Source organism: Cydia amplana, chromosome 11, assembly GCF_948474715.1.
Source record: "Cydia amplana chromosome 11, ilCydAmpl1.1, whole genome shotgun sequence".
Classification (NCBI taxonomy): Eukaryota; Metazoa; Arthropoda; class Insecta; order Lepidoptera; family Tortricidae; genus Cydia; species Cydia amplana.
Genome location: NC_086079.1, coordinates 6,688,269 through 6,702,449, shown reverse-complemented (window position 1 = coordinate 6,702,449; position 14,181 = coordinate 6,688,269). Strand labels below are relative to the sequence as shown.

At 38.1% G+C, this 14,181-nt stretch overlaps 1 protein-coding gene across 3 annotated transcripts in view; it reads left to right on the top strand.

Annotated features, from left to right (window-relative positions):
* Window positions 1–14,181, top strand: part of LOC134651953 (rab11 family-interacting protein 4) — a 120,062-nt gene that overhangs the window by 46,291 nt on the left and 59,590 nt on the right. For 2 of the 3 annotated variants that reach the window (XM_063507088.1, XM_063507085.1), the window contains exons 3-6: window positions 4,607–4,698; window positions 5,457–5,575; window positions 11,298–11,378; window positions 12,644–12,688. In XM_063507088.1, the coding sequence (XP_063363158.1) occupies window positions 4,627–4,698; window positions 5,457–5,575; window positions 11,298–11,378; window positions 12,644–12,688 (317 nt within the window). In that variant the 5' untranslated portion in view covers window positions 4,607–4,626. The remainder of the gene's footprint in view (window positions 1–4,606; window positions 4,699–5,456; window positions 5,576–11,297; window positions 11,379–12,643; window positions 12,689–14,181) is intronic. The other variant, XM_063507086.1, reaches the window with a different exon arrangement.

The window sequence follows — 14,181 nt, the reverse complement described above, 5'->3', positions numbered from 1 at the left end:
GTTACTTTTCTAAGGAGAGTCAATCAATATTAAAGGACGAGACATTATCTTCTTGGTTATGTTAATTCAATAATGCCTCACAGAGGTTCATTTTATTCGCTAGGTGCACGACTGGTGCTGCCCTCATTTTGGCGGACTTTCTACGTTAAATCTTATGAAGTAAAATTAGTTCAAGCGGCTGCCGCTAGTACTAATGGCGGACATTCCATAAGATTACCTGTGTTTGTGACGATCAGCGCCACTTCCCCCTCCACTGACTTCGCACCTTGCCAATAATCAGATAATAATACCTGACGGGTTTGACCTCTAAAGAGCTATTCGTATGTCAATTAATTACAAGATTTATGGGACTTAAATCCAAGAATTAGAAGCGAATTCATATTGAGCAACGGTAAACGTGTACCGCTAGAACTATTAACATGTTTCTTATCACATTTGCATAAACGGGAAACAATGATCAATGTAATGTGCTAGATTGATTTTAAATAATTTCCACTGATGTGGGTGTCCACATCAGTGGAAATTATTTAAAAATTCGCATTCGCATTTGAAAGTAAATATATACGTTTTATAGTTATAATACCCGCATCTACTTGAAATGTGAAGTGAAATTTATATGAAAGTTTGTGTGCACTTACATTCAAAATAGCTGCAACTAACATGGAATATTTTGTAGTAGGTATAAATTACCATTGTGCATTTAAGCGTAAGTATATTTTTAAACATATTAGATAACGTCGATCATGATCTATTAAGTGACACAACAAATGCCACAGACAAAGGCACTGATGCTTACATAAAAGAAAGAAGGATATAGAATGATTGGCGACTAGATCACAGTCAAATATTGTGAGTTCACCTGCTGATGCTACAAATGCAAAATATTAAGAAGATAAGATGATCAGAGTGCTCTGCCTATAATTAGATGAATTAGTTGAAGTTCACTTTGTGCAGTGAGTAAACAAGAAAAAGCCGATTTTAACCAATCATTAAAAAGAAGCTACAAGTGGCTGATATTCAGAAGTTAAGATTATCAGAATTTGGTGTTGTAAAACGAAACAAAGAAAATTCCAATGTTAAAGTACGAGGGGTGTTCAAAATATTCTCGGTATGAGAATGAAAACAAACAAGTACGAAAAGTTTGATATTTTTATTTTTCAATATACTCCCCCCCTATGTTCATACACTTAAAAGATCGATCAATTATTTTTTTTTAATCCCTCGTAAAAATATTTTTTATCTTTCGTGTAAAAATGCTCCTCCACTGCCGCCTTCAATGCTTCATCGTCAGAAAATTTATTTCCACGCAGATCCTTTTTAAGATTGGGGAGCAAAAAGAAGTCGCTGGGGGCTAAGTCCGGACTATACGGTGGGTGAGTAACAGTTTTAAACCCACATTCAACAATAGCTGCCTTGGCAATATGAGCAGTATGGACGGGGGCGTTGTCATGCAGAAGCAGAATACCTTTGGTTAACTTTCCTCGCCTCTTTTCTTTAATTACATCCTTTAATTGACGTAGAATGTTAGCGTAGTACTGTCCTGTGATATTTACACCTTTTTCTTTATAATCGATTAGTAATACTCCTTCACAATCCCAAAATATCGTGGCCATGACCTTGCCAGCTGAAGGGATGACCTTGAACTTCTTGGGATGAGCTGAACCCTTAATGTGCCACTGCATGGACTCTTGTTTACTCTCTGGGTCATAATGATGAACCCAGGTTTCATCTCCAGTAACTATTCTTTGCAGCACCTCATCAGGATTTTCACCGCACAGGTCAATAAAATCGGAACAACAAGCTACACGCATGTCTTTTTGAAGCCGAGTCAGCATTCGCGGAACCCATCTTGCACTTACTTTTGACATATTAAGATGGTCATGTATAATATCATGTACGGTACCAATAGAGAGATTGGTTACTTGTGCTATAGATTTTACCTTCACTCGACCATCTTCCAATATAAGTTTTTCCACTTTATCAATATTTTCTTGTGAAGTAGCTACTACAGGCCGGCCAGGTCTAGGGTCATCTTCAATACTCTCCCTTCCGCGTTTAAACTCACTTGGCCACTTTTGAATGGTAGATAAAGAAGGAGCAGACTCACGGTAAACACAATCCATTTCCTCTTTTATGGTTTTTTGATTTTTACCCTGTTTTGTCAAGAATTTTATCACGCATCGATGTTCTAATTTAGTTAACATTGTCAATTCGCACATGATGTTCATGTTTGTTCAGCAATTGCAGAAAAACAAAAGACTATCTCGGTTCGAATTATACTTTTTTTTAATGTCAATGAATAAACCTTAGCGGCCAGTAACGAAAGAAATTTTAGAAGAGGTCGTAAGATATCAATACCGAGAATATTTTGAACGCCCCTCGTACATACTTATCAATATTTAGAACGAAGCTATAAGCTAAGAGAAGCAGTGGACAGTGGCGCTGTTTCTCTAGATTACTTACCTACTATAAGTTCACTCTGCAGACAACTAGAAATTACAAATGAAGAGATAATTAAGATTCGCGCAACAAATGCCAGAAATCCAGAAGCTAAGAGTGGCTTTTTTGCTGTAGAGTAACTATGTACTGTAAATTTACTCAGCGGAGCAACTAAAACGGCAAAAGCCAAAATTAGACATATATTATTAAGATATTGACCCAACAAATGCCAGATATCCAGAAGCTGAGATTATCAGTGGCTCTAGTGCTCCGGGGCGATGTGTTGGAGACCCTCAGGCTGGTGGAGGTCTGGTGGCAAGGAGTCCTGGTCTTCGTGAGGCTGTTGGTGTTCTACTGTCGGCTGCTGCAGTTTACTTTATATGGTGGGCTTTGTTATCAGTTTTAGAGATTTTGATAGTCCAGACCGTGGAAGTATTATTTAAACGTTTATAGAAGTTGACGTTTAAAATAACACCTGCACCGTCTGAGCTATCTTAATCGCTGCCAACTTAGCTTGATTTAACTCTACATGATTTCTTCACTCACTTGACTTCACTTCGCTTACTTTCTCCCGCGCAGAAATGATTATTCGTTCACAGTTAAAAACTACACAATTTTATCTTAGAAATATTAACCTGGAGAACCAGGTGGAGGGTGTAACATTATAAGATGTAACTCACCAATTGTCTACGGACCAATACCCGAGCTTCTCATGGCAGATAATCAACATACCCGCGGGTTATGGTAACGCAGCTGAACTTGAGTGGACCTTAAATCATTGCAATAAGGTTTAGAAATAGTCAGTGAAAAGTTTCGACGATGATACTCCGGCTAAAGCTCCTTCCAATATAACTTGATCCCCAACATTGATATCAAGTATTCGTTATCAGAGATCAAACTTGTACTGGTGATTGTCTTAGTTAAAGAATCTGTAACCGTCCTATGGCGAATTGTGCAGTCACGATGTCCGGTCACGATACAAGCTGTACTGGAATTCAAGTTATTCAAGCTTACAGACTAACCATCAACGATGTAATTAACTGGCCACACGTATACCTTACTCCATTGAGATAAAGCCTAGCACCAGTTTAACATTGTTGCTGTTAAGCGACTGCAATGATGCCGTTTTTCACCAGCTGGTTTTTTAAGGTATTGGAGGGAGCACCCCTATCCTATAAAAAAACTAAGTCAAGTGATTTGATCCTGGAGACTTCATTTTATCCAACCATGCCTTTTCTCAAGCATGCATGCCCGTATCCATAAAGCATGTATCACCATAAAGTTAAGGTTAAGATTCCTCAGTGGCAACAATGTATATTTTTTACGTAATGAAGGCAAACGGGTTTCCATTTAGGTACGCTAGCCCTGTTGTCGCCAATATGAACGAGGCGCACCTTAAACCTGTACAGGTGTGTCAGGATTTTTATGCTATGTTTTGGTTATCGTTATCACATAGTGTAAGGTCATCTTACTAGTCTAAATAAAATAATTACTCAAATCAGACCCGGGCTCGGAATTAACGGTGAACATACGTAAAAAATTGCCACAACCTAATATTATTTTACAGAATTGATCACCAATAGAAATCAGTACCTACTGCCAAAAGTCCTGCTTTAGCAAATAATTATTAGAACCTGACAGTAATACTGATATGATCAGCTTATCGGACACCTATTTGATTGTTAAAGTAAGATATCACTATTCTAATAATTCTAATAATACCTAGGCTGACTCATGAAGTACTAGGTATTACATGACTGTAAATGACTTAATCGCCCATTTCACGGCCTTGTATTAAATCAATTTAATATTCGATTATTGTCTCATAATGACAACAAGATGACAAATCGGTAAACTTAATTAATTTACTTTCGCAGCATAATTAAATAATAAATATGAGTGGAGATTTGCAAAATTATGAACCTTACCTTGTTCTCAACAGGCGGTCCCTGGGAGCACCTGAAGTGGTCTGCGAATTTATAAACGGAACCTTTATTCAACCCCTAGGTATTAACTTCCAAACAATTCAAGTTCCTTGCCAAAAAATTAATTTGGTCGAGTGATCCCTTTATTACTCAAAGGTTAAGATTGGCTGCTAGGGAAACATAGGAAGGAATAACAAGGATACAACTTATTATTTATTAACTTGACTTACGTTTGATTCCAGAACTGAAGGTGCCGACGGCCATGATGGCGCCAAGCGTGACGCAGCGCACCAAGTCGCCACGCTCGCCCGGAAACCTGCCCAGGAAACTACAGGTCAGTATTGAATTTTTTCGGTTATCTGCAAAAAAACAACCTCTTTCACTTTCATGTACCAGGGTTATTTTAGATACGGCCAAAGGCGCGTTCCACCAGAGAATGGCTTTAGAAATCTGTTTTCTGATCTAGTTTTTATCAAGCAGATCCAGAGATACAGACGTAGTGCATAATTTGCCATCGTAATTTCTCGGAATTTTAAGTGCAATTGCTGTTTGTGTGGATTTACGTGCATTACTTATCTGTTGGCTGTCGAGGTTACCGACATTGTTCAGTTAAAGGACTTAGCCTCGAAAAACTTGGCATTCAGTTAAATTGATAACAGCTCTCTAGAAGGGCGGATAACATCTAAAGGTACATTCACTCCGACAGTCGTCGGGCCTAGCTGAGTTTCTCGCTGGAACCCTCCCAGATATGCTAGGTTTAGTGAACCATCAATAAACCTTACTCGATCCACTCTCTCACCTCAGATGACTCAGATCAGCTGATCGGGAGTGAAAACTCCATAAGAGTACTAGTGCATATTACACATCAAGTCTAGTCGAGGAAGGGTCCTGGAATTTCTCCAGGCTACCTTCCCATTCAGCCCATGATGGATCTTTCTTACGACTGTTTCTCGACTAAACAGTCGAAAGAGTGAAGCTTATACGGCTTAGTTTGCTATTAGTTAGGCAGTAGCTCTAACGCTGTAAGAGCATATACAGATCCTTCCATGAAATATAATCGATAACTAACCAGTTTTATTTGTCATGTTCCAGAACGGGTCGGAAGCGGGCCAGTCGGAGCCGACGGCGGACTCCAGCCCCGGCAACTCCATCTCTGATGTGGAAAACTTTGAGTGCTACGGCGAAGCCGACGCCGATGTAGCCGCCAACGCGTTAGTATTGTGGTCTATTATAGTAATATCTGGGAGACCGAGCTTTGCTCGGAAAACATGCAAAAACTCTTAAATGCGCGTTTTCCCAGAGATAAAACCTAGATCGATTTTTCGCCCCAGAAAACCCCCATATGGCAAATTTCATCGAAATCGTTAGAGCCGTTCCCGAGATCCCCGAAATATAAATAAGTATACAAGAATTGCTCGTTTGAAGTTATAAGATATGATAAGATAAAGGGTAGACTTACTGATGTGCCGCCGGAAAGTTCCGAAAATTGAAAAATTTCCACATGGAAAATGTTCAGAAGCTACTCATTGTTTTGTATACGGACCGAAATTTTCCGTTTCCAAAGTGAAGGTTTCCTTAATTTCCTATGAAATATTTCTGAAATGTTCTGGAACTTTTTTCCGTGTGTTCAAACCACGGTTGTGCTGAATAGAGCAGATAAAATTGTTCTAAAAATGCAAAAAGATGACTGAAAATTCGGTCAAGTCGTTATCATACATACACACAGAATTAAATTTAATGCAGGGTCGGGTACGATATTTCTGCTACAGTAGGTACACCTACTTATACAATGCTAATACACAATGGTAGGTATGCCCTAAGTTTATTTGTTACGCTCCTCAAGGTACATTATGCCCTTAGAAAGTCACAAGTCATACATTGTAAAGTCCATTAGAACATGAACCAACCTTGTACTTACGTATGTCAGGTATATACTTACCAGTTTGTATTGTGTCATACGTCCCTAAAGACTAGGTCATGCATGTCAAGTTCTCTGTCCTAACAATAGTTTACCGACTGTTCTTAGCCCTTGTTACTTTGACATAAGGACTGTAGATAGTCAACTATAAACGTTACTGTTGGTTACTTCAGTTACTTGTATTTACATTTACAACATCACGAATTGGTGAATTGGTGTCACGTTTTTGTGTTTACGCCATGTTGCCCAAAACAAAGTGTCGTGACTACTCGTAGTTAGCTTTAGCGTTTACCTTGTTACTTAGATCTGAATATCTAGTATTCATAGGATTGCTAGACATCGGGTTTAAAAGTCACACGAACCGTGCACGAACCTAACTGCGGCCACACAACCGAAGCAAGTTTCGCTCTCATTATAAAACGACGTTCTAAAATAACATGCAACTTGATGGCACGGATATTCAAGTAGGTAGGTGATGTATATCTATGTATGTCTGGTATTCGTTTTCATTGCTATAAATTGTAATACAAATAAAATAGAGCGGTGAGAACGAGTAAACGTTGTATTTTTTTTATCAACTAAAACTACCAGACCTAAATAGATTGATATATGTTACTTACTTAAATTCGTGTCAAGTTCATGTTGAGTTGTCGTCACAATGAGAGCATAACGTCGGTTGTATGCTGAGAACTGCTTTTTGGCGGCAGTATCGTGAGCCTCTTAAGAGTGAATACCTTCCTGAAATACCCCATGAAAAAAGCGAATTTATGTATATTTTTGAATGAGCATAATAAAACCTTAATCATAGAGTGTTTCAGTTGTTGTTGTTTTCTTACATGAGCATAAACAACAACATACACCTATTCATCATATAAATAATGATGTTACCTATTGATGATACTGATCTTATAGATGACAGCTTTGGATGTACGAGGGGCGTTCAAAATATTCTCGGTATTGATATCTTACAACCTCTTCTAAAATTTCTTTCGTTACTGGCCGCTAAGGTTTATTCATTGACATTAAAAAAAAGTATAATTCGAAGCGAGATGTTCTTTTGTTTTTCTGCAATTGCTGAACAAACATGAACATCATGTGGGAATTGACAATGTTAACTAAATTAGAACATCGATGCGTGATAAAATTCTTGACAAAACAGGGTAAAAATCAAAAAACCATAAAAGAGGAAATGGATTGTGTTTACCGTGAGTCTGCTCCTTCTTTATCTACCATTCAAAAGTGGTCAAGCGAGTTTAAATGTGGAAGGGAGAGTGTTGAAGACGACCCTAGACCTGGCCGGCCTGTAGTAGCTACTTCACAAGAAAATATTGATAAAGTGGAAAAACTTATATTGGAAGATGGTCGAGTGAAGGTAAAATCTATAGCACAAGTAACCAATCTCTCTATTGGTACCGTACATGATATTATCCATGACCATCTTAATATGTCAAAAGTAAGTGCAAGATGGGTTCCGCGAATGCTGACTCGGCTTCAAAAAGACATGCGTGTAGCTTGTTGTTCCGATTTTATTGACCTGTGCGGTGAAAATCCTGATGAGGTGCTGCAAAGAATAGTTACTGGAGATGAAACCTGGGTTCATCATTATGACCCAGAGAGTAAACAAGAGTCCATGCAGTGGCACATTAAGGGTTCAGCTCATCCCAAGAAGTTCAAGGTCATCCCTTCAGCTGGCAAGGTCATGGCCACGATATTTTGGGATTGTGAAGGAGTATTACTGATCGATTATAAAGAAAAAGGTGTAAATATCACAGGACAGTACTACGCTAACATTCTACGTCAATTAAAGGATGCAATCAAAGAAAAGAGGCGAGGAAAGTTAACCAAAGGTGTTATGCTTCTGCATGACAACGCCCCCGTCCATACTGCTCATATTGCCAAGGCAGCTATTGTTGAATGTGGGTTTGAAACTGTTACTCACCCACCGTATAGTCCGGACTTAGCCCCCAGCGACTTCTTTTTGTTCCCCAATCTTAAAAAGGATCTGCGTGGAAATAAATTTTCCGATGATGAAGCATTGAAGGCGGCAGTGGAGGAGCATTTTTACACCAAAGATAAAAAATATTTTTATGCAGGATTAAAAAAAATAATTAATCGATCTTTTAAGTGTATGAACATAGGGGGGGAGTATATTGAAAAATAAAAATATCAAACTTTTCGTACTTGTTTGTTTTCATTCTCATACCGAGAATATTTTGAACACCCCTCGTACGTAACCTACCATCTTACGCTGATTAAAAACAAAAGACACAATTGGAAAATCAAGCAGTATACCTACGGTTCACTAGCTTCTGTCCGAAGATGATGATGATTGATTAAAACTATCATATCGTATGTATCGTAACTACTTTAAAAAATACTTGTATCTTGTTTTGTCAATCAAAAGAAATGTGGTAATATGTATGGGATGCATACAGAGTTACTGCGTTTTTGAGTACAAGTGAGCAATACGAGACTTTTTCAAAGTAGTGACGATATGTCTTTCCCCGGGCCTCATACTATCTCCATAGGTTCTAATTCAAACTGAAATAAATGTCATATACTAAGAAAAAGTGACCCAAGCCTCCAGTGCCCCAGGCTGGAATCGAACCAGCGTCCTCTGCTATCGCGGCAGGCCAGGGGGTGCCATAAGCCTTCAGTATGAAGTGCATACCTATACTTGGAAAAATTCGACCTATGCCGCTGTGGGCCGGTGGTCGAATGGCAACAGGCACCTTTCCGCGATAGCAGAGGACGCTGGTTCGATTCCGGCCTGGGGCACTGGAGGCTTGGGTCACTTTTTATTAGTATATGACATTTATTTCAGTTTATAATTAATATAGTAGTGTTTCTACTTGAAATAACAACAAATTAAAATATTTTCTGAATAATAACTTAATTTGTTCTAATATGTATTAGGTTCTAGTTCATTCGAAATTGGTTCTGCGATTCTAGTGTGAAGTTCTCTTCTTGTGAAGAGGTAGCAGACAGACAGAGTTACTTTCGCATTAATAATATTAGTATGGATTCATCTTCCAAGATAGGTCATTACTTACAGAAAGAGCCAATTCTATCAATCAGTCACGGGGACCCAATAAGCTAGTGGTTCGATAAACCTGGCCACGTCACACGGTGTAGCTTCGTTTTTTATGATATTGATATAGAAGGCAAACGAGCACACGAATCGCCTGATGGTAAGCAATTACCGTCACCCATGGACACCCGCCCCATAGGGGTTGCAAGTGCGTGGCCGGCCTTTATGATGAGAGTACGCTCTTTTTTTGAAGGTTTGAAGTAGGTATCGTATCAGTCAACAGTTCAATCCACATCGTTCACACTGTTAATGACGATTTTAAACCTTATAGCAAACACGTAAGGTCTCCCATTGTTAGCAGCAAAACGACATAGCTATTATCGTATACATTTGATAGATTATGTCCACCACGACTTATTTTTAGCGCTGGTCGATACAAACTACATTTGTCTCATCTAATACGTATGTATCAAAGGTACAATGTCAAGCTTAAGTATAGTAGAACGTAATTTAATATAATAACACCTTTAGCCTTATCTTGAACTCTTTCTAGGTGTGTCAATTGATTGAAGTTTGACCTGATATCTCTTTCAAAGATTTGTTTACTTAGTTTCCTATTTGTATTTGTATACTTAGTGACGTACCGTGTTCGTCGACATACCTTTATAGACTTGACTATTTCGCAAATATTTATGGCGGAATGGATTTTGGTGAAATTGAATTTTTAATCTGGATAAAAACAGCAGGAAAAAATGCGGTACCCAAAAAAGTTTTAGGCTTTTAATTTTAGGCAAATGTAATGTGGTTAGGTAGTCGGTTACAAATTAATTTGAATATTTTACCTACTTTTTTTATAAAAAGTACGCTTGGGGGTACATTTCATAAAAATGTGTGTACTTATAGCTGGTCAACCAAATCTTGTCAGTAAAAAAAGGCGCGATATTCAAATTTTCTATGGGACGATATCCCTTCGCGCCTACATATTTCAAATTTGCCGCCTTTTTCTACTGTCAGGATCTGGTTGACCAAGTATACATTAAAATTAATTGACCTTTATGAACAAAATAAAAACGTAGTGTTACAGTTAAGTCAAATACCTAATTTATTTCTACAAGATCAAAGCACTACACGTCTCAATACTCGTCTAATGCGATTTAGCTTAAAATACATTTGCCTGACTTATTTACACATCAAACGCTGTTTATATAATCCACATTTCCTCATCATAAAGCTAGCTTATAAACATACCTATAAACCTTTATAAATGATAGTTATGATGCATAATATTGCTAGGTCATTATACCCGTAAATATTAAACCAGACTTCATGTCTTATTCGAGTTGTTATCTACGCCACGGAAGTTAAGAAGTTTTAGCGGTTAATTTAAAGTACGATTGGCTATAAATAAATGGTAATAATAACTCTTTCACTGGCTGGTTATAAATAGAAGAGAAATGCTTCTCTTATAAGAGGTAGCAATCAGAAAATGGAACTCGATGTCGGACTATTTTCTATAACAGAGGTATGCAAATTGCAAAAAGTTATTAATAGTAGAAGAGGTGTAAGAGTTACATATTTGTATAGCAGTGTTCTGTACGTCGTACTCGAAGAGACATACCTTTGTTATTGTATTTTTCAAACAGCATTGGTACGGTGACACATGTCATGTCAATACAATTTTGCAAGATATTGCGTTTTAACTGTTTTAAGGTTAAAGTTAAACGTAAGGTTAAATATAAAACGCACCTTAACTTAACCTATTTAATAGGTAACTGGCATTGTTACAAGTTCATCTACATATTTGGTCCCAATTGGGATACCCTCCTCCAATTGAGGGGGGATTTAAATCTTCTCGGGGCAGGGTTGGAGCCGGTGTAGCTTTATTTGACGTTCATAAGCGCATTGTAATTATGCCTACTTGAATAAACTATCTTTTATCTTTATCTTTAAAACCCTCATTCTAATAATTTTTTTGTTTCCACAGACTAGAAAACGGCAACCGCAGCCCCGGCAACCTGAACCGGCACTCTTGGACGCGGACGAGTCTCCGGCGGACGCAGCCGAGGTCAGTCCGCAACCATCTTCAAAAATGACCTTTCGTATACCTTAATCTAACGAAATAAGGTCTATAATGAACCCGCATATAATCACCCGAAATGCTTAGATATTAGATATAAAATGATATAATATGCGTTGCAGGATGCACTTTCATTAGAATTAGCATTTGTAATTTTGATTTGCACAACGAACTAAAAAAAATTACGTCCTAATTATGAAAAGGGAAGAAACGGTAAGAAATTCATTTTGCCATAACCTCTAGCCGCCCAGAGACCTATAAAAAGGTCTCCTGTTCGATTCTAATTTGAACTTTGTGTTGACAAAATAAAATTTCATTTTGCTTGGCAAGGTTTGACGTATGGGCGCTGAGAGGATAATATTATGTTTTACTGCAATTCTTTGACTTGGACTTCTTCACGGCTTCCTACCATTGGCATTTGACAATTACGTTACCAATAGGTACATCAGTGCGAGCGAGATGGACTGCGATCTACTTTACGCAGTCGCTAACGTAAACGTGAAATGTTTACTCATGAAACGGCTACTTGAATATAAATAGACCTTCTATCGTTAGCCTTATAAAAGGGATCACTTAAATTACTGCTCAGACATAATGCTACTTATTTACGACGGTATATAAGTAATTTGCTTATATTTATTTTTTCGGTTTATATTTTGCTACTTTGTTTTGTTTCATTTGATATCGCCGGAGTTCACGAAAACTGCCATAAGTACGAGTATATGTTTTGTGTGTGTGAATTTCTTGAGCTATTTTTTTATAAATCTTGGGACACATTATTTTAATATCGGAACACAAATATCTTGTTTTCACTTTCCTGGGTGCTCTAACTTTTCTGTAGTGTGCTATATATAGTTAGTGGCCACTACGGAGTGATTGGCCACTTGGCCACTCCTAACAAGCCAATAAAATTCATAGTGTTAAGAGTGGCCAATTACTGTGTAATGGCCGATAACTTTAGCACCTTACATTGATTCCAAATAGCTCTTTGGATTCCATTTAGCTCCGGGATTAAATTTACTGAAAATGAATTTTTTTTGTTCAAGATTCAGTATTAGCGACATCTATAAGTTATACTAGTTCGGCTGTCGAATTGGAGCACGATTTTTTCTTAGACCACACTTCTACAACAAATAACTATTTGCTGAAAATGGATTTTCCGCTACTATCGAAACTTACTTAATAATTGGCGTGTTTTCGTGTGATTCCTTTTGGTGCACCGCTTATTCGCTTACACTGTGTTTTGTCCGTAGCCATCAGGAGAACTTGCCGCATCGGCGATGGGGCTCCATGAGACAGTAAGCTATTTTTTTTCTTTGCTTCTTTTCGTATGACGCTTTGAACAGTTCTGGCCGCGTAGCCAACGTGCCAATCGGTTACGCTCCGTAGCAATCGAAACGCAAATGTCGCTGTCACACTAATATGCAAAAGATATAGAGAGACACAAAGCGATTCGATGGCGAAGCGATAGCGATTGTCATGTTGGCTAGGCCGCCTGAAACTGCATCCTATAAAAAATAAGTGGAGTTAGAATATTTCTTTAGGACCTAAGCGTAGGTACAGTCGACGTCAAAGATATGTTTACATTTTGGGCCGCATTATAAAGGAGGGGCAAAAGTGTACTTACGTAAAGATGTTTTTGACGTGGACTGTACAAAACCTTCAGTGAGTGCCAGGGTCTGTTGATAAATTTTAACGTGGGTTGATTTGAATTTCTTTTCTGGGTTTATACATAAGAAAAAACATATATCATTATCATGATCGCTGGTCTCATATTACTTTTGTAAAGTATACAATCATTAGAATACATACAACTTCATAAGACACATGTAATACCACCGATACAGTTTCGATAGTACCTACCTAAAACGACAACATAACAACTCAGGTGTATTTTAAAATCCTATTCGCTCTCATTTCAGTAGCGCATATATAACTCCTTATTTATTTTCAAACGTAATCAAGAAGATAGGTACATATAAATGTTTACATTAAAACCTATGTAAACACCAAAATGAATTAACAGACTCATAAAAATTCAACTCGTTAAAGTAAAAGGGAATAGTTTATACAATAAACTTTCACGCTGTATTGAATAACGTAGGAAGCAAACACTATTGTTAGAATTAGAAGATAGATCACAAATAGATAACTGAAGTGCGTGTCAATCGGCAGACTAAAATACAGAGACTAGTTGTTGGTATGACTTCCACCACATTAAATTTGCCATTTAACAAGCCATTGCTTTTCAATTTTATCCTCTAGAGCTCTCAAAATAAGTGCTAGCTGTATATTCAGGTAGATGCAAGAGCGTTTGTCGGCAGTACTATTGTGTACTGGAAACAATGCACCCACCACTATTTTGAGATTGTCAATGAGTCATCGGCACGTCAGATTTAGATGTGAACGACAGGCAGACAAATTGCGACAGGTTGACATTCATAAAACAATTAAGGGAAGAGGACCGCGTGGATTCTCATAGTTTACGCCTTTACGGTGACGGCGATTACTGTTATTAACATTTGTATTCTGCATGTGTCCCGACTTTAACACCGTTGTCAAACTGATGTAACCATAGGTTGGAGCGAGACACAGCGATCGGACTTTTCGTTCCCACCTATGGTTACCGCCGCCGCCGTCGCTAGTCGCGCAATGTCGTGGCCGAGCCGTAATCCGCGCACCACGATCCGCACGCGCCGATACGGCGAGCGGATCCGATCGCGTCCAATGTCCGACCTAATGGACATTTTCACATTAAGTGTACCATTTACTTCTTTTCGAAAATCCATCA